The sequence below is a fragment of the Polypterus senegalus genome, chromosome 4, assembly GCF_016835505.1.
Source record: "Polypterus senegalus isolate Bchr_013 chromosome 4, ASM1683550v1, whole genome shotgun sequence".
Taxonomy (NCBI): Eukaryota; Metazoa; Chordata; class Cladistia; order Polypteriformes; family Polypteridae; genus Polypterus; species Polypterus senegalus.
The window spans coordinates 122,986,475-123,008,381 of NC_053157.1; the positions used below are offsets into that span (position 1 = coordinate 122,986,475).

At 35.5% G+C, this 21,907-nt stretch overlaps 1 protein-coding gene across 9 annotated transcripts in view; it reads right to left on the reverse strand.

Moving 5' to 3' along the window:
* kiaa1109 (KIAA1109 ortholog) overlaps positions 1-21,907 on the reverse strand; it is a 388,609-nt gene that overhangs the window by 52,972 nt on the left and 313,730 nt on the right. For 4 of the 9 annotated variants that reach the window (XM_039751238.1, XM_039751239.1, XM_039751237.1 and 1 more), the window contains 8 exons: positions 21,399-21,522; positions 19,915-20,024; positions 13,175-13,259; positions 12,478-12,537; positions 10,280-10,527; positions 7,407-7,625; positions 3,333-3,513; positions 1,219-1,408 (listed from right to left, as the gene is read on the reverse strand). In XM_039751238.1, the coding sequence (XP_039607172.1) occupies positions 1,219-1,408; positions 3,333-3,513; positions 7,407-7,625; positions 10,280-10,527; positions 12,478-12,537; positions 13,175-13,259; positions 19,915-20,024; positions 21,399-21,522 (1,217 nt within the window). The remainder of the gene's footprint in view (positions 1-1,218; positions 1,409-3,332; positions 3,514-7,406; positions 7,626-10,279; positions 10,528-12,477; positions 12,538-13,174; positions 13,260-19,914; positions 20,025-21,398; positions 21,523-21,907) is intronic. The other 5 variants (XM_039751240.1, XM_039751246.1, XM_039751242.1 and 2 more) reach the window with 4 other exon arrangements.

The window sequence follows — 21,907 nt, forward strand, 5'->3', positions numbered from 1 at the left end:
AATCCTGAGAGACTGTGGGCACACTATAAGTCCCTGTTTTACACCGCAAAACACGAGGCGGAGTCTCAGTACTTTAGCAAAACTAGCTTTATTCAGCTTGAAACAGGAAAAGCACGGTTATTTATTCTAGCGTGATCTGCTACTCTGCTATACACAGACACAGCAGTCAGGCAGGGTGTGGCCAGGTTAGTGGCCAAGTAATCCTGTTCCCTGCATTTACATTGTTCCTTATATCACCCATTGAGATCTTTTCTGTTTGCTTCGGTGAAGAGCCGCCCCGGCAATGTATGAAAAGTCTTCCTCAGACGCGGTGATTGCACTTCAGGATGCTCTTTGGCATGTTGTCCAGTTGGGGGAGGTCCCAAGAGAGTTTAGAAACCTAACATTTTCTTGGAATAATAGGAATGTTTCTTGAATGGGCATCACTGAACCACATAAAAACTGCTTTTTCTGCATCGTCAAATGCAGCAGTTCGCATACATTTGCAACCCGAGATTTTTCTTCATTTTTTGCTCGGTCTTTCAAGAAAGTTGAGTGTCGATGGCGAAATTCTTAATTGACTGGTAACGTCTTCTTTCTTTTTGACGCAATCTAATATGAACTGTTAGTTTTTTCATGTCTGCCATTTCTATAGGAGGGTGACAATGAGTTAAATTCCAATGGATGTTTTTCAAATATTGACGATCAATAAGCAAAAGGTATCACTGAAAACCACAAAAAACAAAAATGGCAAAAAAAACCAGCATGAAGAAAGTCTGAAGAAAGAAATGTTTTTACAATGTTTCTGTTTGGGGATCGTTGTGCACAACTGAGCTGCGACCACAGAACTAACTGCTCTGTGATGATTCAAGCATTTCAAGGTCACTTCGTTGTAATGAAGTGCTAAATGTACTTTGTAGTAACGAGATTTCTATTGACTCGTGTCATATGGGGAAACTGTCGTGACCATAAAAATACTTTGTTGTAATGAAAATTTCGTTGTAAAGATATTCGTTGTAACGGAATCGTACCTGTATACCATATCAAATTGTTAAATGTATTTTCTTTTTACATAGATCATTTCTTGATATTCATAATGGTAGTTTAAGGAGGATGTTGAATGCTTTATACTACAAAAAAAAAAATAATAAAGGAAATTTTTTAAGAGTAACGTTAAAGACAGTGTTTAGTGAGTATGAAGGTTCAGTCAATGAAAACAAGCAATGGAGCTACAAATACCTGATGGTATAGGCGGGGGTGGGGGAGGAAGAAGCATATTAGTCTTGTTTTGATTTGCTACAGCAGCAAGGCCAGTGGCACTATCATTCATACCATACAGTTTGGATTCTTTGGAGAAGGTTCTTGGAAGTGATGACCCCCTGGAAGCATTTGGTGATTCTGTCTTGAGAGTCTTTGAATTATAGTGCAACTATAGCGTAATAAGGAGAAAACAAAATGTATTAATTGAGATGCACTAATGTACCATCTAAGACTCCGTCTAATCACTTCTTTGCCCCCACTACTTTTGTGCCAGGTGACAGCGGCACTCATTCTCAACTGCAATAACTAGAAAAAATTCTGACAAAATAATTAGTCACATTATGTTCTGAATGTAATTCACAGGAAAGTAATGATCACAGATATTCATATACTGAATATAATTTCTGCTCCAAAAGAAACAACTTCACCTGGAAAACAAAACATGGAAAATTTATTTATGCAACATCATCACTTTCGATTGCAAGACTGGTTTCATGTAACTAGAAATGGTCAATTCTGATTTACTTTATCTGTTTACTTTTTTTTTTTTTTCACTCTACGCTGCATAACCAACCATTTAGAAACAGTAATTTTTCTATTAAAGTGGTATTTTTAATAATTGAACTGCAGACCACAGGTGTTACCTGGTTATTTTTTAAGGAAATGAAATTCTGTTGGCTTATTGTTCAGTGACCATAAAAATCCTAAAACAAATAAAACCCCCTTAAAATGTACTTTTGTACACTAATAAAACGTGCAAAAATATTTTTCTATAATAAACATTGCATAAAAGAAAATATAAACTGTCATAAAATTCTAATAAAATGTTTATGTATATTAACAAGATGCCAAGTCTAACTTGCTTAACAGGTTTACATGTAAAAGCAACATATTTGGCTCAGAAGCTAAGAAGCCTATTGTTTATGACGCAGCAAGTGCAGATTCTTCTCTATCTGTTTAACTTTTTCATTTAAATTGAGAGCTGCTGTACTGAACACAAGCTCACTCATCATCCACACTTGGACAAGGAGTATCCATTTTAATTACAGAAAAAAATGAAAAGGTCTGAACTCATTCTCTTTTAATTTCTCTTTCCTCTCTCATCTTACACTCAGTCGTTCCTCTCCTTGCACAGCACAGCTCCCCAGATTCCTTTTTCTCTGGTTATTAACTCCACTTTCCTTAATGTAAAAGCCAATATTCCTGCTTTCACTGTCTGAAAGTCGGCTCTATGCTCACAGGAGGTTTGGTATGATAATGAAATGTGCGATTCCTTAACTATCATAATTCCTCACATAAAGAAGCAGTTAAAAGTAAATGCCTGAAAAGTTTAGAAAAAGCAGTTTCTGAAAACATTGTTTTTTGAGATAAAATGGACAATTTATTCATCACCAATCAAGTCATTTAGGGTGAAGAATCTGCCAGCTTCATCAGCAGTCAATCAATTGGAGCATCACTAGTATTTGGTCTAATACAATATGTATTTTAACATGGTAACACCTTTTCTGTGTAGAACTATCAAAAGGTTCTTTACAAAATGCTTTTGAAGGGAACAGTCTTGTTTCTAGTAAAAATGGAAAATTGGAGAACATGAACTCCATAGCTTGTATATAGCTATATATAGCTGTATATAGCTATACAGCTTGTACTCATCACTCTTGAAAGCTCAAGTAGTATGTAACAGTATTCAGCTATTTTAACATTGTTTAGCAAACTAAGTAATTTCTCTCACTTTGCTTTTGAGTTATTTCATTTATCTTGTGTATAATACTTGTAATAAATGTCCTTATCACTACTTTGGTTGTAATTCTTATGTTATGACCTTTCATAATATAAAGGGATTTAGAAAATAAAACTGAACACTTACAAATACATTTCTGTTTAAATGATAAGCAGAAGCAGCAGTATTATACTGTGTCAGGATGTTTTATCATCACTGAATATATTATACAATAGTAAGAAAAAACAGAAAATAATTTAAAAAATTAATTGAGTGATTTTCCTAGTATTTTCACCACCTCAAACAAAGACAAAAGCCCTCAAGACTCATTTTTTATATTAATTAAAGTGTTATTTTCTTGACTGACACCTACTTTAACATCAACTCCAGGAATATAAAACACTGTGGTTTCAAAGTCACTGGATTTTGTTTGTAGAGTTGATGGTACTTTCTTTCCAGCCAATAAATGAGTAGTTGATGTATAGGCTGGCTGCAGTTTTTTCTTTTTTGGTGGGGACTCCTGGTCCAAACTTCTTGAGCTACGATCATAGCTTCTACATGTGAAAAACAAAAATATAAATTGTTACACCAAGGCTCAACACAAAATATATTGGAATTCATTTAGTTTTAGAATAAAAGACAAGAACTATTGGACAATGTGTAAGAAGATAAAGAGTACATAAACACCATTCTGCTTCCTATTAAAAATGCTATATATATATATATATATATATATATATTAATTTTGTAAAATAAAATCTCTTCAGAAGAATAGGAACATTTAGGCAAAAAAATATTCTTTTGATGATTTGTAACCTATGAACTATTTAAAAAAAAATATGATTTTTATTCCTGGACATTTTTATATTTTATGTGTTAGAAAATTTAATCATAATGTAATTAATATTTTTTGGCATTAATCAAAACGTAGAAAGCTTAGACTTTGCCAAAATAAAACAAAACAATTATTTTCTAAATTGATTAGAAATAGGCGCTCACTGCCTTTCTTAAACCAAACATTTCCAGTGTTATTTAGTCACTACCTTTAGATTGTATGTAAGGAGTCATTGACCTCCTGGAAGATGAATCTACTCTCAAGCCCAAGTTTTTGTGGTGGGTAGAAATAGTTTTTTTTTTTTTTTTAATACAAAATAACTAAACATGTTTCTATCAGGTGTGAAAGAGTTATTGTTCCCTTGGTGAATTCATTCCAAATATATGGATGGTGACCCACCTGAGCATTTCAATTAATTCTAAATGATTTAGGCCAGTACGTCCCATTAAACTCCAATTATAATATTTGATCCTTAGTACAGTAATACGAGGGGCAGTCAAAAACTTCCCGAAATTGTCATATGGTGGGAGAGTGAAAGATCAGATTACACAGACATTGTTGTAAGGAAGAGCGCAGCACATCTGTAGACCAGTTACAAGTTACAACAGGTCTGGATTGGTTTCAGCATGTAGTATTGTTTTAATTACCATTTGAGTTAGATGTGTGCATAGTCATTCGGCGCAGTGTCGCAGTTCAAACAATGTGCTGACAACAAGTTCACGTGCAAATTGGGGAAATCTGCTTTAGCTACACTAGCGGCACTGCAGCTAAACTTTTTCAACGTAAAAAGTAAATTTTCAGCAGTGACCAGTTTTCCTAATGCAATCACTGCAATTTAGTAAACTCATATTACAATAAGGGCATCTAGCAAGAATGAAACTTCTTTTGAGAACCATAATCAGTAACATTTCATTAACATAAGTCATCTGCTATTTTAACATAGCAATGCAGCACTTGTAAATGCAGCTGTTACCATGTCAGTTCTCTGGGGACAAAGCTTGTTGACTAAGTTTCATTACTTAGAAGTACTTGATGCTGCGTGATGTCAGCACTCAAAAAGGTTTGGATTTTGGAGTATTTCAGATATGTGAATTTCATTTTGGGGATATTCAACCTGTAGTACGTTTCATGTAGAAGATGAAGTTGTGGAAACTGTAGTACCTAATGACCTAGAAACACAGCAACTGCAGTATATACAATCACTATAAGGTGCTTGCGAAACTAGAGCACAAAACAAGCTCAACCTTCACATGTCTTACTGAAATCCTTGAGACAACAGGAATGGAGCAAAGCTGATGTATATAGTGCTTGTAACCTTGTTAATAGGATAAATGGAAGTGAATATATTAGCATAAACATTTGAGGCTATTGTTGTTACTTCTTCTGAAAGTAATAAGCTACATGGTGGGTTACCCCCTAAGGTGAAATTTCAGAGTGTCTGTGCAATGTCACATGCACAGACATAAGTTTAAAAATAAATAAATAAATGAAAATAAATTTGTCAGACAGTTGTGAATTATTAGATAACTGTGAGCAAAAAGGCCATGCTGGTTGCTGCCCGAACTTCACAGAGTTTTCAGTCTGCAAATTTGTCAGCTCAGGATGGCAAGGAAGAGAACTACTTTAGCAAATGTAAATCACAGCTTTAAATACAATCATCACTGCTGTTATTTGTACATACTTGTAAGAACTTGTGTACACTGGAGAGCAGCAAGGACTGGCGGGGCAAGAGGAAGAAACGATAGGTGCAAAACAGTAATTTGACAACTTCACATTTATGGAAATAGATACAGAGGACTGACAGAATGTATCTGGTAGTGTTTAATTATCCCTTGCATTGCCAAACATTAATACATTAAAAATGTTTTATTTTTTTATAAAATTCTTAGATAGATAGATAGATAGATAGATAGATAGATAGATAGATAGAGAGATATAGAGATAGAGTCAATGTACCTCCAGAACCAGGCAATCAAAATAAAGAAAGAAAAGAGGTGCTGCATATTACAGTGGAACCTCGGTTCACAAACTTCTCTGAACACGTACAAATCGGGTTACGGCCAAAAAGTTCGCCAAACTTTTGCATTTGTTCAAGACCACACACTCGGTATACGAACAAGCCAGTTTCCCTTTCAGTTTGTGCGCGCTGATGGTTTCCGCACGTGTTGCATTGTTCTCGGTCAGACGTACAAGCTTGCACGTGCGTATGTGCTTTCGCTGTGAACTCTTTGTGCTCTATTTCGTTTCCCTTCTGGTTCGTACGTGCCGATTACTGTATTTAAGCACATGTTTGGCCTCTCCCTGTGCATTGTTCTCAGTCAGATGTGCGTGCTTTTGCTGTGAACTCTTTGTGCTCTACGGTATTTCATGTGCTGTTGCAGTTAACCATGACTTCTAAGCAAGTGAAGAAGTGGTGAGAAGAAAGGTTTGAAGAAAATTGAAATCGAAATAAAGAAATTATTGAAAAGTATGAGCGTGGTGTTTGTGTTACTGATCTTGCCACAGATCTACGATTTCGACTATTCTAAAGCAGAAAGAGGCCATTACAGCAGCTCATGTTGCAAAAGGAATTACAGTGTTAACCAGGCAGAGGCCTCAAGTGATGGAAGAGGTGGAAAAACTTTAACCTCCTCACTTCCTTCATGCCAGAACTCGATTCATTCAAGGTTAGTTTTCTTGGTGGTTTATGGTTAGTTTTTGTATTACGGATTTTTCAAATGTTTATTTTTTGGTTCATAGCGTGAATTGTTGCAATGTTACTTTTTTTGGTTGTTTATTAAGTTACGGATTTTTCAAATGTTCATTTTTTTCCCTGTGCTTAAAACTCATTAAAAAAAGTGTTTACAGCAAACGGTTCTTAAGGCTATAGTGCGAACTCTTGCAATGTTAGTTTTCTCTGTTGTTCAAGGTTTTCTCAGTGTTATTCAATGTTTTTACATTTAGTTTACTATTACGCTGTGCGTTCTATGGTATAATTAACTATATTTGTGCTTGAAAATCTTTAAAAAAATATATATATTTACATACAGCTTGTATGGTCTGGAACGGATTAATTGTATTTACAAACAATCCTATGGGGGAAATTACTTTGGGTCACAACCAAAACGGGTTACAAACTGAGTTTTGGAACGAATTACGGTTCTGAACCGAGGTTCCACTGTATTCTTTATTGAATGACAGAAACATCAAAATTGAGTGCTGTCTGTTCACTTAAAGTGCCTTTTATTATCTAAAGGAATATTATATTTTGACCTTGCAGTATTTAAGTGAAAATATGCAAAAATTCTCCCAAGGAACAAATACTGTTTAATATGTTATATATTATTTTTTTTATGCAAATCACTGTGAAAGACAACAACTCATACATGCTGCATTTGGTACCACAGAACTTAAAAGCTTTTGTCATTTAACGTGTAAAATAAGCCATCACTACCAAACCAAACATTTTCAGTGTCATACTTCATCTTATAAGTCAGTCTTAAGTGATAATTTTAATTCAGTGGTATACCGTATTTTTGCATAAATGCATATTGTAAAATACTGTGTGGAAAAGGAAAAATCTTTTCAGGTAACCTGAATTGACATTTCTAATCAATGACTCTGTCACCTTACCTTCTCAGGCCTATATCATCATGTTCTTGCTGTTGAGTATTTGGATGCAGCACACATTTTCCACTATCAATCTCAACTCGAATGTCCAGCTCAAAATCAATATTTCTTTCTGTAGTACTTGTATTTGTAATACTTCTGTTAGCAGGAGTACCTGGCCATCGTTCGCTGAAAAGTTGGCTTACTGCAGCAAAACCTGAAGATTTTTTACGTGAGGTTTGCCTATAAATAATTTACATAGAAAATTTATTACATGTATACGATAAACAATATATTAGAAAGCAAAATTTAAATTAAAATAAATGCAGATTTCGCCTATGGCAAAGTAAGTACATTCCAACATTTATCACTATCTGACAACTAGAATGAGGTGCACCACATAAGGTCCAAATGATTAGGACATAATTAGAGAGCATCATGTCTGAACCGGACTCTTTTAAAACTCAGACTTTTAGTTTGGTTTGCTGTTCTTATGTCTAGATCAAAGTGCACCATGAGGTCTTTAGAAAAAAGGTTCTAGATGCCTATGAGTCTGGGAAGGAATTTAAAAAGATCCCCAAATTGTTTAAATCAATCATTCCTCTGTGTGGAAGATTATCTACAAATGGAGCAGATTTCAAACAGCAATCCAGGAGGTTCAGTCCAAGACCAGAAAGCAAAATTCTAAAAGAAGGGATCTATAAGTAGCCATTGCCACGGTTGATGTCAAAGTATATGAGTCTACCATTAGAAAGAGATTAGATTAACATGAAAGGTTTACCAGAAGAAAACCATTTCTGGCCAGAAAGAACATCTGGATAAGACTACACATTATGGCCATGAACACATAAACAAAGACCATGACTTCCGGAACAATGTGCTCTGGACAGATTAAGGCAAAGATATTTTATTTGGCCACAGTACTAGATGTCATGTTTAAATAAAACTAAAGACAGCACTTAACCCGAAGAACCAGATAATAACTGTGAAGCATTGTTCTGTAAATGTTATTAGTTTGGGGTTGCTTTGCTGCCTCAAAGCCTGGGCAGATCACCACCACAGGGAATCACTATTAATTTTTCATTATACCAGACACATCTATAAGTGATTCATGCAACATGACAATGACCCTAAACATACCATTAAATCTACTAAGAAATGGCTCAAAAAAGGAAGAAATAGATGGTTCTGGAATGTCCAGGTCAACAACACAATCGAGAAGCTGGGGGATTTGAAACAGATGGTGCACACAAGAAACCCCTCAAACACTGCATAGTTGAAAGAATGTTGCAAGGAGGAGTGGGAACAACTGTCTCTCAGTTGATGTCAAGAAGCTAGTAGACAGGTATAAAAAGTGCCTACTTGAGGGGGCAATGACATAATTTGTCATTGTCTTGCTTTGTTCTTGACTATGATGAAAAGAAACAAAATTGAAGAGGTTAAATTTCAGATATGCCTAGGAATGATAAAGAAAGAAATCCGTCCACCGTATGAAATATTGTTCTCTCCATGTATTGTCTTAACTGATTAACTGATTGTACTGTAATTAAAGTCAGCCTGACTGGCTGCTTTCACTTTAATATACTTTGTCCTTAAAAAAAAAAAAAAATATGCTTTTCTCTTGTACAACTACTAAGGTGAGTGAATATCTCGTAGTAACCAAATGGATGTACATTTTACAAGAAAAATAAATGCAGTCATTTGGAAAAGTAAGTAAACTCCTGAAATGTAGACATATCAAGATTTCATCTTCATTTAAATAGTATCTTTAGATGAAGACAATATAAAGGTGATGCGTCTGAAAAAAAAAACAATCAAGATTTGACTTTTCAGTAATTCCATTAATAATAAATGCTATTTCTGTCTGTGGAAAAAGAAAATATATCATTGCCTCAAACAGATGGTATTGCCGCTTTTGGGAGAAACAACCTCAAGTAGGCGTTTATCTGTCACTATACACATGTACAGTACATGCTTTGACACCATGCCACCCAAGCCCACATTTAATACATAAATCTAAATTAACATGTCAGAATAAAAAATATAAAGGAATCATCTTACAGAAAAACTGCAGGTTACCACCTTAATAAACTTTTTTTTCTAATTTAACTTAATTTTTTTTTTAAACACTTCTGACTTTTACTTTCTAAATTTAGGTTCCGATGTATAAACTGGGATAACTATAGCATTCCATACTATGCTATGCAGTTTTTAATTTTTTTTTAATCTGTTTCAATACTTCTTATGTCATTCAGGATTATGAAGAATTTACAAATACTAACCACAATGTGTAATTAACTTATACAAACAGAACCAGGAATTTGTCATTCTCCTGTATTTTAATTATACATTAATAAGTACATCCCCTTAAATAGTCTATAATTACTGATATCTTAGAGGAGGGGAAAAATGTACACCAAAACGCATCCTAGAGAGTGCAACTTTCTGTAATTAAAATACTCTAAAACCAGAGGTGTGATATAAATATGGTAGTTCATTTCACAAAATCATATATCATATTTGCTTCACAATTAGACAAATGTACTAAATATATTTGTTTTGTTTTCTCAAAAGTCAAACACTTTCTTTGACTAACATCCGCAATGACTCTCCAAAGCAAACAGACTTATTGGGGATACCAATATATTATGAACAAAAAGATCAGGTTTTTAAAAAAATATCTTTCAGAAACATTATTTTCTGAAACTGTTCAGAATTACACTATCCCCCAAAAAAATCTCCAGCTCCATATGAAGATCGATACAGCTATTTTTTTGTTTAAACTTTATACACAGCTATACTAAACACATAATTCTAAACAATCTGAATGTAGAATGGACTGTTTCACCTCACTCAGAGATTCATATTAATTAAGGGGAAAAAAAACAGATGCTTACGGTATCTTCCTGTAATAGTATGATGGCTGTTTCTCTCGATCAAACTCCTCTTCCTTTTCAGATTCATCACTGGATGAAGACAGGCTGTCATCTCGCCTGCCGTCTTCAGGCTGGAAGGGAATGCTTGGTGAGAAGACAACTGGGGTGTTGGGAGAACTGAACACTGAACATGATCCTTCACTAACAGATGGAAAATGATGAAGGCCAGCATTGACTGACATAACGTCCATTTCTGTCTCCTCGGGAAACTGAGTGCCAGATAAAAGAAATTCAGAGCTTAAAGTTATTTCCCATTCTAAGTCTCTTTGAAACAAGACTGAATAAATGTATAGGTAAATAGATAGGTTTCTGATGATATCTGCCAAAAATCTAAGTAAAAAAAATAAAGGATTACAGGGCTCTAAAAGTAAACAATGTCGAACAATGCACAACAATAAACCTTGGGGTTTACTTTGAACATCACTTTGTCACTCTATACAAAAATCAATATTATGATAATAGACATCGCCCTTAGATACCGTTCATAAAGTAAGTTGTTTGTATGTTTTTACTATTAGATAATGGTTATGGAACAGCTACACTGGAAAAAAAGAAAAAAAAAAAACTCAGCTATGATATTTACCATATTTGTCATAATTGGCAAAAGATATTTTTATATTAAAGCATAAACATTTAAATGTGTAAAATTTAAGGTGTTTTAAAAGAAACTTCCCTTCAAAATCTGGTATTTGACGATGGTTTTAATCTTTGTCAGGAAATAGTTTATAATATGTGGGTAAAATGATATATAAAAAAGATTTTGGGTGATATCATCAGAAAAATAAATGTTTTTGTGAAGTTTTTTTTTTGCATAAAATCATGGGAATGCATGCACTTTTCTTTGAGTAGACAGAAGTGTTCAAAAGTGAAGAATGAACGATGCATCATACAAGTAGTAAAAAGGACAAAAACAGATAAGACGTCAACACCAGCTTAACTACACCAGGACACTGTAAGCATTAATCAGCTTCTAATTTGCAGGTACATGAATAAGAATTTAAGAGTTCCCTTCAAATGTGAAATCTGATGCCTAATTATGAATTGTATTTAATCATTATTATGAAAACTTGTAGAAGAATAAAAAATTAATTTAAACGACCATGATATAAAATTTGTGTGAATTAATATTTCTGAGAATATAAATATAAATTATGTTGTAGTCTAAAGAATTACTTCGGCTTCCTCCGGAATGCATATACAATAAAATATTTTAACAATCTAAATGAATTATGAGCAAAAGTAAATGAAAAATAATTCTTACTCCAAGTTGCCTTAAAGCGGAGTGTTAAATATTTATATCACTGGAACAGAAGCAGTGATTTTTTCAGAGGTGCATCCTGTGATTGGCTGTTTAAAAGGAATCTGTACATTTGGTTTTTGCTGTATGACACTAAGTGTTAGGCTGCATTTTAACTACTTCCTTTCAGTGTCCAAGATGCATTCAAATTTCAGGCTGAAAATATATATTAGCAGGTATGCCGATTTATTTTTTCTCAATATGTATCATATTTGTTCATTTAAAATAATTACAAATGTTTTACAGCAGGCCTGAAAATTTCCACAACCCTGTTGTTATATAAACCAAAATCCTCAGAAGGAGAAAGAAGTTTTGTTAGTGGTTTATTGGTTAACATGCAAATTCATTACCAAAAAAAATACAACATGCTATATGTATGACAAAGGGTATCTAAATTGTAAATGCATGTCATCCTAGTTTATCTCGGTTTTCTTTTTCTTTGTAAATTACCTGTTTGATTTTATCATAGTGAGTTACAGACTAGTGAGTCACTGGGTATGTTATGTTAGGTGATCGGCTTAATGGGAACACATGGCCAACTGCCTCTGACTTGCTAAGATTACATAAATGAAGGTAACAACTGACAATTGCTGGGTGGGCAAAAAAAAACGTATAATGTGACATATTTTGATATATGAAATGGGATATGACAGTTCTGTTTATGATAGAAAACAGACTGCTAGTAATACAATAAAAAAACAAACAATTTTATCTTGTCATAAATTATGTATTTTAGAAAATATATATTTTGAAAAAATGAATTTGCATGTTAAGGAAAAAGAGAGAGATTTCAGATTGTGTTAGCAGCATTCAGTTAAAGATTTATTTTATAACTTGTTTTCCTTCACCCTCTTGTAAATACCTTGAAATACACTTCAGTGGGGCTCTCAGAGGAGTATGCAATGCCCAGTGATGTATTCAGCTTCAAGATGGAAACAAATAACGTTTTGAATAAGTCAAAGTAGTGTGAATGTGCCACAACCTTTTTAATTTCAGTATTTTCATAGTTCAGACTCCTTTGCCTGTTATAATCATAACTAAAAGGAATTTTGTTTCTGCATTTGGAAACTTGCAAGGAGACCCTGACAGGCAAATGCAGTATTCTTCAGGAATTTTATACAGGAACTCTAAACTCTGAGGGTCAAAAATACTGACACTTTTCATTGATAAAACATTTTAGTCATCTTCATTGTTAATTTGCCTATTTTGTGGGCTGTTTTTATATATTTAGAAATTAAATGAAATTTGTTAAATTATAAATAGATGAACAATCCAATACAGCACAGGTCTTTTGAAATACAAGTCAGACTGCAGCTGAAACTGTGTAAATGTTTAAAGATGGTAAACACATGGATAGCAACTTCTGCCTTAGAAGTTACAACTCTTTATAAAATTGTGGTGTGTCTTTATAAATAAAATCATTTTCTTTTTAAATTAGTTAACAGTTTCACACTGAAAGTGAAGTTATTAGTATCTGCATAAGTTTTTACAGTCAGTTTTGTAAAACACAGTGAAAATGTATGCTACAAAATAAAATGATAACTTAATATTATGCTTACTGGGTCTTGAATGTTAAATGTAACACGAGGTCCAGGGGAAGCAGCATCTACGCGAATTTCAGGAAGATCTTCACTTTCTCCAAATCTAGAAATCAGAAGGCACATGGCTATGTATAATGTTTGCAATAGAAATATCAAAAAATATTACAAAAACAACTAAACTATTTTGGTGTTTTGCGTAATTCTTGTGTGCAGACATTGGCCCAAGACAAATTAAGCCTTACTTGACATTAGATCTCTCTCTCAAAACCTGATCTAATTAAAGTCTTTTTAAAAATGTGAACATCCAAAACTTTATTTACTTATTTCTTACCCAGTTACAATACTGCAGGGCCCGCACAGTTTATTCACTCCATTCCCTCAAAAATGCTCCAGCTCCGTCTACATGCGGCTCAAACCTTGTGCATGTTTGGTAGCACATATCTGTGTGAGAAGCTCTTCTCACTCATGAAGACTAACAAAACAGCACACAGGAGTCGCCTCACTGATGAGCACCTGCAGTCCATCCTGAGAATCTCCACAACACAGAACCTCACACCAAACATAAACGAACTTATTGCCAAAAAAAGATGCCAGGCTTCCAGCTCTGATAAAATGACATATGAGCAAAGACAACTGAATGATTTGATTTGTTATTGCTGAAAAGAACAAATTTTATTTATATTTCCAGGTTTTGTTATGCAGCATGTTCATATTTGAATTTGTATAATTTTGACAGGATATATTTTTATGGAGAGCAAAATCTTTTGGGATATTTGAAATTTAAGTTTATTTTTTATATAAAATTACATAAGAGTAAAGAAATTTGAATGTTTGTTCTTTTAACGTTTACTTTATTTCTAACTTGTATAATTTAGACAGGATATATTTTTATGGAGAGCAAAATATTATAGTTATATAGTTATTTAAGGTTTGAGTTGATTTATTCCGGAATAATATTCTGTCAACTAAATAAAAATTCCTTCTATTTAAAATTTAAATAGAACTTGAACATATACGATAGTTGTGTGTGTGTGTGTATGTATATATATGTTTATATATATGTGTGTGTATGTATATATATGTATTTGTGTGTATATATGTGTGTGTGTGTATATATATATATATATATATATATATATATATATATATATATATATATATATATATATATATATATATATATATATATATATATATATATATATATATATATATGACAGCAACACTCATCACTCACAACAGTGAAAAAACAATTACATTGACAAGCATGTTACGTTATTTTCAAAATGTTTCCTTTTCTTTTTCATTGCTTCTTTAACACACTACTTCTCTGCTACGAAGCGCGGGTATTTTGCTATATATATATATATGTATGTGTGTATATATATATATATATATATATATATGTGTATATAACTGTATATATGCATATATATATGTCTATATTTGTACATGTATATATGTATATATATATTTAATGTGTAAATATATGTTTATATATGTGTGCGTCAGTGTGTGTATATATATATATATATATATATATATATATATATGCCAGCAACACTCATGACAATGACAAAACAATTACATTGTCAATCATGTTACGTTATTATTAAAATGTTTCCTTTTCTTTTTACTTCTCCGCTGCCAAGCGTGGGTATTTTGCTATCTATATATATATATATATAGATAGATAGATAGATAGATAGATAGATAGATAGATAGATAGATAGATAGATAGATAGGACAACAACACTCTTGTTCAATGACAAAACAATTACATTAACAATCAAGTTACGTTATTTTTTAAAGTTTTCCTTTTCTTTTTCAGAACTTCTTTAACACAGTACTTTTCCGCTTCCGAAGCGCAGGTATTCTGTTAGTATATATATATATATATATATATATATATATATATATATATATATATATATATATATATATATATATATATATATATTGGTGAGTGGCTGGGGCTGTTACCCAGCCAGGACGCCCAGGAGGACCGGAGGAGGTCTTGTGCCTCCTCCAGACTGCAAGGGGGCGACCACAGGTACAGAGCTTGGAAGCCCTGATGCCTTGGGTTGTGTGTGTGTTCACCATTCATGCAAATAGTGTAAATAAATGTGTTGTGGTGCTTTAACATCATGTCTACCTGTTTGTGTCCGGCCTGTTCCCCACAATGGCATCCCAGATGGGACTCTCTGCCTGCTACAAGGCAAGGACCCAGTCTAAATAATTTTGTGGGCAGTCCGGCACAGCAGGTGAGCCCACAAACGCGCGGGAGCGATTTACCCAAGGGACTGCCACCAGTCCACAGAAGGGCCGTTTCCCCCTGGTGCGGAAGGAGGACAACGGGTGTTGCCGGAGTGCAGCAGGCTTCTATGAGCGCGCCGTGGCCGAGGACGGCCGGGACGGCACTGCGTCTAGGAAGGCCATGCTGAGGCAGGAGCAGACAGACGGGACCCGGGAGGTAAGTGGCCTTCCCAACGACAGTCGGCACTCCGGGGTTGGTCTTACCTTTTCTGTTGTAGGCAGGGACTTCCCGGACCTGCGTCGGTGGCAGGCACGTGCCGTTCTGCAGGGCTTTCCGGCAGGAGGGGCTGCGAAGGAGGAGGTGCTTCAGCTCGAGGGATCGCGGCAACTGCGAGGCTGCCAGGAGGCACAACACCACACCGAGAAGGAGAGACACAAGATGGCTGGAGGGGAAGGCGATCACGTCATTACAGACTCTGTGTGCTGCGACAGAACGGCATGACGCTGGATCTTTTGGCCGGAGTAGTACAGCGGGGAAGGTAGGCCTCGCGTCTTTCTACAGGGACGCAAAAGGGACAGGGGCTGTGCTTTTGCCATAGGCAGACCCAAAACGTCACTGTGTCCCAGAGGAAAAGGAGGAATCGAGGGAAGAATGGCGGTTCCTCTGAGGCAGGCTGCTCACGTCTGGAAAAGGGCCGCCCTCTGCGGAGGCAGAGGGAAACCTCAGAGTTAGCGGAGATTGCAGGAGTACAAGCAGTCCCATCGGTTGACCCATCAAGAGGGGCATGGAACCCACGGAGAGGGTGCCGAAGAGGCACAGGAGGATGCCAGGTGGTGGCATCCAGGCAGCGGCTCTGCCCCAGTTTCTGTTTGTTTTGCAGGACCAGACCCTGGACACGCAGTAGGACCCGCTTCGTTAGAGACCTGCCCTCGCGGGACGGGCCACTTTGCCGGACGGGTTATCGCTGGCGATGTGGCACTGTGGTGAGCTGCTGGGACTGTAACCCAGCTGGGTCACTCAGGAGGACCGGTGGAGGGCTTGTGCCTCTTCCAGACAGCGAGGGGGCGACTGCCCTGGTGGCTTTGGGGACCATGGGTACAGAGCTTGGAAGTTCAACCCTGTAGGGGCCTGTGGTCACTACCAGGGGGAGCCCTGATGCCTTTGGAGCCCTGGACCTCAGCACTTCCACCACACCCGGAAATACTGGGGGAAAGAGGACCGGGGACACCTGGAGTGCTGCCGGGTGTGCAACCGGCACTTCTGCCATACTGGGGAGTGCCAGTCGAAGATTGCCAAGAAGCACCTGGAGCTCATCCGGGTGTGTATAAAAGGGGCCGCCTCCCTCCAATCAAGGCTGGAGTTGGGTGGAAGAGGACAAAGCTCGGGAGGAGAGGCAAGGAGGAGGCCTGAAGAGTAAGGCATTGTTGAGGGCCTGGACATTTGAGGGTGACTGGTGCTGTGGCACTAGGATGTGTGTGTTAAAAATTTTAAATAGTAGTAAAATAAATGTGTTGTGGTGCATATAATCATGTCTACCTGTCTGTGTCCGGCCTGTTCCCCGCAATATATATATAATATATATAACTATATATATATATATATATATAGTTTTTGTTGGGCTTAGTTTTACTTGCAACCCTTGTTACAACTCAGAACCATGGGCGGAGCTTAAGGGGTGGCCAGGGAGGCCTGTCCTCTCCAACACATGCATTATGTTGCTAAATGAATTCCCAGATAAAAGGTATTTTTTCACCTCAATTTTTTCTGAGGCCACAACCAATGGAAGTATGTTGATAATCAATGGATATTTCATGGTGATGCATCATTAGTGCTGCTGCAATTCCAAGGCCATTAAGACCCTCAAAGGCTCCTGAGTGATTTATTGAATAAAGCTGAGTTGATTTCACTTTTAAAAATTAAATTCAGTACACAGACACCTAGTCATTTCATGTAGTCTGGATGTTCCCAGTTTTTTTTTCAGGTCATGGACCTGGTGGTGTTAGTTTGGTGGTGTATCGCTTTGCCAACTGAAAAGGCCCATTGCCATCAAGGGACCCTCTGTGCAAACCCGGAATGCCCTGATGGTAAATCCACTCCTGTGCCTTGGAGTCCAGGGGTTGTGAAATCTGTGTTGCCCGAATGAAGTTTGAATGTGGGTCCAAGTGGACTTGCCCTGGTTTCCTCCTACAGTTTAAAGACATGCAGTTTAGGTGAACTGATTATTATAAATTGGCTCTAGTGTGTGCACGTGTGTGTGTGTTTACTCTGCAATATGATGTCAGGGATTCTTTTACCTGTTGTTTGCCAGGATAGGTTCCAGCTGCCTCATGACCCTGCTTTGGTAAGTGGGTATCAAAAACGGATGGATTAATGAATGCTTTAATCCGTTATGCTCTAAGCAACTCTCTTTCTTGCATGTTGCCTATCCTTTAAACAAACTGAAACATTCTGTATAATTTCAATAAGATTAGTTTACTGTTTCAGATTTAGCTTGAGAGAGTTCATTTTGTCGACAGTATTTTTTTTTTTTCTTTTATACATCACATTCACCTCTGCAACAATGTCTTTAAAAAAAAGACTTTTAATCTTTGATGAAGCAAATAAATAATGGACAAATCTCTAACTTTCTAATCAGAAAACCTAAAGTAGAATAAAGTTACTCTATGCATACATTTTCCAAGTTGCTTATTAAATAAAAAAAGGGCTTATTCTGCCACAGCTACAATAAGTAATCAATCAAGCTTTAATAAGAAATGTTTTTTGACATTTAAATATTGTTTATGGTATTTGTGAAGTTTTAAATGTCTTAATGTAAAGTGTTAATGTAATGATTTTTACAAACAATTTACCATATTTGGCATGAGGTGTGATGTATATATGCAGCAGTACAGTTGTGACTCAAAAAAAAAAAAAAAAAAGTACCACTATCTTTTATCTCCAAGCCTGAATATCAAACTCTGCAATGTTCAAAACCCTTAATTGCCCCTATTTTCGTTTAAAACAGTGGCATTCAGATTTCAGTTTTTGACAAATGACAAAGGAACCATCAGCTCTGTAACTAACATGCTCCCATTTAAACCTGTGAATATACATGATGTAGCATCTCTGTTATTACAATGTTTTTAAATATGTAAATGAGAGAGAAGAGAACCAAGAGGTATAAATCTATTCCTCACCACAAAACATATGATAAAGATTTGTCTTAGAAGAATGAAAGCACAACAAGACACATAATTAAATAACAATTTTCATTATTTTCTAGGCCTGGCTTTTCACTACTAAACTGGCTTGAATGAAAACCTGCAGACACTGCAGCCCTTCAGGACAGTAATTGGGGACTCCTGATTTAGACCATCAGCCTGTAAACTACACCAGTGATATGTCCAACAATACAAGTTATAGTGAGCAAAGGATTACTGCCATTTGAAAACCTAAATATAAAAATATCAAAGATAAAAAAGCATTGACCTGTGATATCATGATTTGTATTAGTAATGGAGATCAGTTATCATCTATTATTGACTCTAAAGTAGTGAGAATATTTTTATCATTTCCAAAATTAAATCACTAGAAATCACATCAAGACCAGAAAGACTAAATAGATAGTGTAAGTGTGATTATTTATCTTATCTATATGCAGTATGATTACCTGGATAGCAATGCTATATATTTTGTTTGGCTATTCACATATAATCTGAATGCTACTAACGATGGCTTCAGATTATTAGGATTACTGAAGGGAGAGTAACAGAAAGTATATGCACAATTTTGTCATGGACTAGAGTGGCAGTGGTCTATTAGATGCATCCCAGCTTGGACATCCATAGGAGATCATGGGAAAAAGAGTTTGAAAGTTGAACCCTGTCAGGGTCCCTGGGTGCCACATGGGGGTGCTGTTGGGGGAGGACTGCCCTGGTTTCCAAACAACCCCCACAAGTCATGCTGGGTCACTGGAAGCAGTACCAGGTCCAATATAAAAGAAGTATGTTGCTTTACATCAAGGAGTCAGAGTTGGGAGGCAGCAGGCGACATTCAGATGGAGGCAGGAGGAGAGGAAAGAGCTGATTTCGTTTGGTAATTGGTTGTGCTTCATTGTACAAACTGATTGGAGGATTAATTAAAAATTCATTTCTTGAATTCATAACTGTGTTCGGCATTATTGGGTGTGGGCTTTGGGGCTCAGTGGTAGCCCCTACTGGAGGTACTAGCCACTACACTAAAAACCACACATGGTACAAATATTCAATCAGGTCATTAACTGAACAAAAAGGAAAAGTAACAGTTAAGCTGCATGCTGCATCATTACATTAAATTCAACAAGAATGTATTTTAAAAACAAAAATGTATAAAACATGCTTATCTGAACACCAGTTTTCAAAATATAAATACGTAGTGCAGGTCTGTGATTTTTCTGGCTTCCAATTCTTTTGGAGTTGTTGTTTAAAACAGACATATCTAAGTGCCAGTGGAAATATCCTAATGAATAAAAAAAATGCTTTACCTTGCTCGATCCATCCTTTTCAAAGGGGGTCTTCCAGTTGCTGATATACTTTTTGATCTGTTGTAACTAGGCTTGTATCCTAATCCCCATTTGTCTTTCAAGGATGCTGCCTGTTAAAACACAGTATTAAGGTTAAATAATTTAAAGATACTATATGTATTAATTCAAGGTAAAAATCACAAATTAAACTAACATTTTAAATAAATGCACGTAGACCATACGTTAGGAAAACACAGCACTATTTTTTCAACTTAAAAATCAAAAATATGAAATGGCTTTTTATGTGAACTTATACTATCCAAAATTTTTTATCATTGTGTATGTTTCTTTTACAATTATCACCGGCCTCAATTCATTGAGGTACCACTAAAGCTACTACACTGTATGTCATAATAACCTGGGCTACACAAAATGCACTGCTTTATCCCTTTCTGATATTTTCTTTGTCACTACTGCTATACAGTATACCCTATTTGATACATTCATATCATAACAATATACTCTTATTCTGTTTACTTGCCAGTGTGGTTGAAAGTTAACTGGCCAGTTGCCCATGCCAACTAAGGCTGTTCATCTTGACTTCTTTGCTCTAATGCTGTTCTTTTGTGTGTTTTTTCCCCACCACCATGGAAAGGATCATCATTTTAGGGCCTTCTAATAATGATTTCAGAGAATGCTAATGGTAGACTTTTCTCAGTGAACAACTGATTCCAAAATGTACAAAATGGATTGTGGAACTATACCTGCTAAAACAAAGTCTCATATATAGTACAATATCTGGAAATATTTAATTGTAGAGAGAACCAGAACTGCACTTGCAAAACTTAAGACAAGTCACATGTCTTTATAGTTTATGTGTCCCTCCTATTTATTGCAAAAAATTTACAACCCACAGGAAATATTTGTGGAAAATATAGTAAATGGTGATTGTCTTTAAAAAGAGTTTAACCATTAAAATCAGTTACATTGTAAAAATAAAAACAATTTAAACAATTTTACAAACAACAGTACTGTGATATTTTAAAACACGCTGCCTGAATAATAATGGAATTTACTTAAAAAAAAAAAAAATCAAGCAGTGCTTACAGTACTTGGATGCAGTGTTGCTCATTTCTATACTGAGATAAAGAAGTTGGACAGTAACAAAATAAACTGCACCATATTGACAGCATTTGTTTCCAGAACCTCCTCCACCAACCTTTGAATACTACTAATAATACTAAATGGGTACTAGAAATTGACTATAGAAGAAAGTGAAGAGAGTCTTTGACATGGATGCTTTTTTAATAGACTGTGCTTTTACAATGCTTTTTGCATTCTGGTAGTAGAACAGAATAGAGCAAATTTTATGTGTTAGAAGACTGCCTAATGACAGTCTGGCATGACCTAAGGTTTTCTGTGAAAGACAGAGAGGATTAGACACATATTTTAAAAAAAACAGCAATTCTCTTGAAGTAAATATAAGAGAGATGGAAAATGCTTACCCTCATGCTGGATCTCCTGAGTTTTTTTCGAACATCCCTCCGTATGTCATTCACTGCAACAGACTCCAACTGCTGATAACGTTGGATTTCTTGATTTATAGTTCCTTCACTAGCTCCAAGTTTCCTATGATGTAAGAAAATGATGTTTTCACTTCTTTGTCTTACTTAATGTGTGAGCTGTACCTTTATTAAGTGAGATGTGCAACTAAGGTTATTAAATAAGATTACTTTATGACATGCTTTTGAGGTTTAAAACATTTGTCTTACTATACAAATCAAATAGATATACAAAAAATTGTATTAAATTAACTAATTAAAATTGCATTAATTTTTATATTCAAGCCAACACTTTTTGTAAGGCTTTTAACAGCACTAAATCACAGCCTAAATGAATGCAGTCATTAATGTAACAATACTCATACTGACATCCCCTGCTTTACAAATAACCTCTTCTGAATTCTAGTATATGAAACAAAAATTTTAGCAGTCTTTGTTATCTAGTGAAGCAC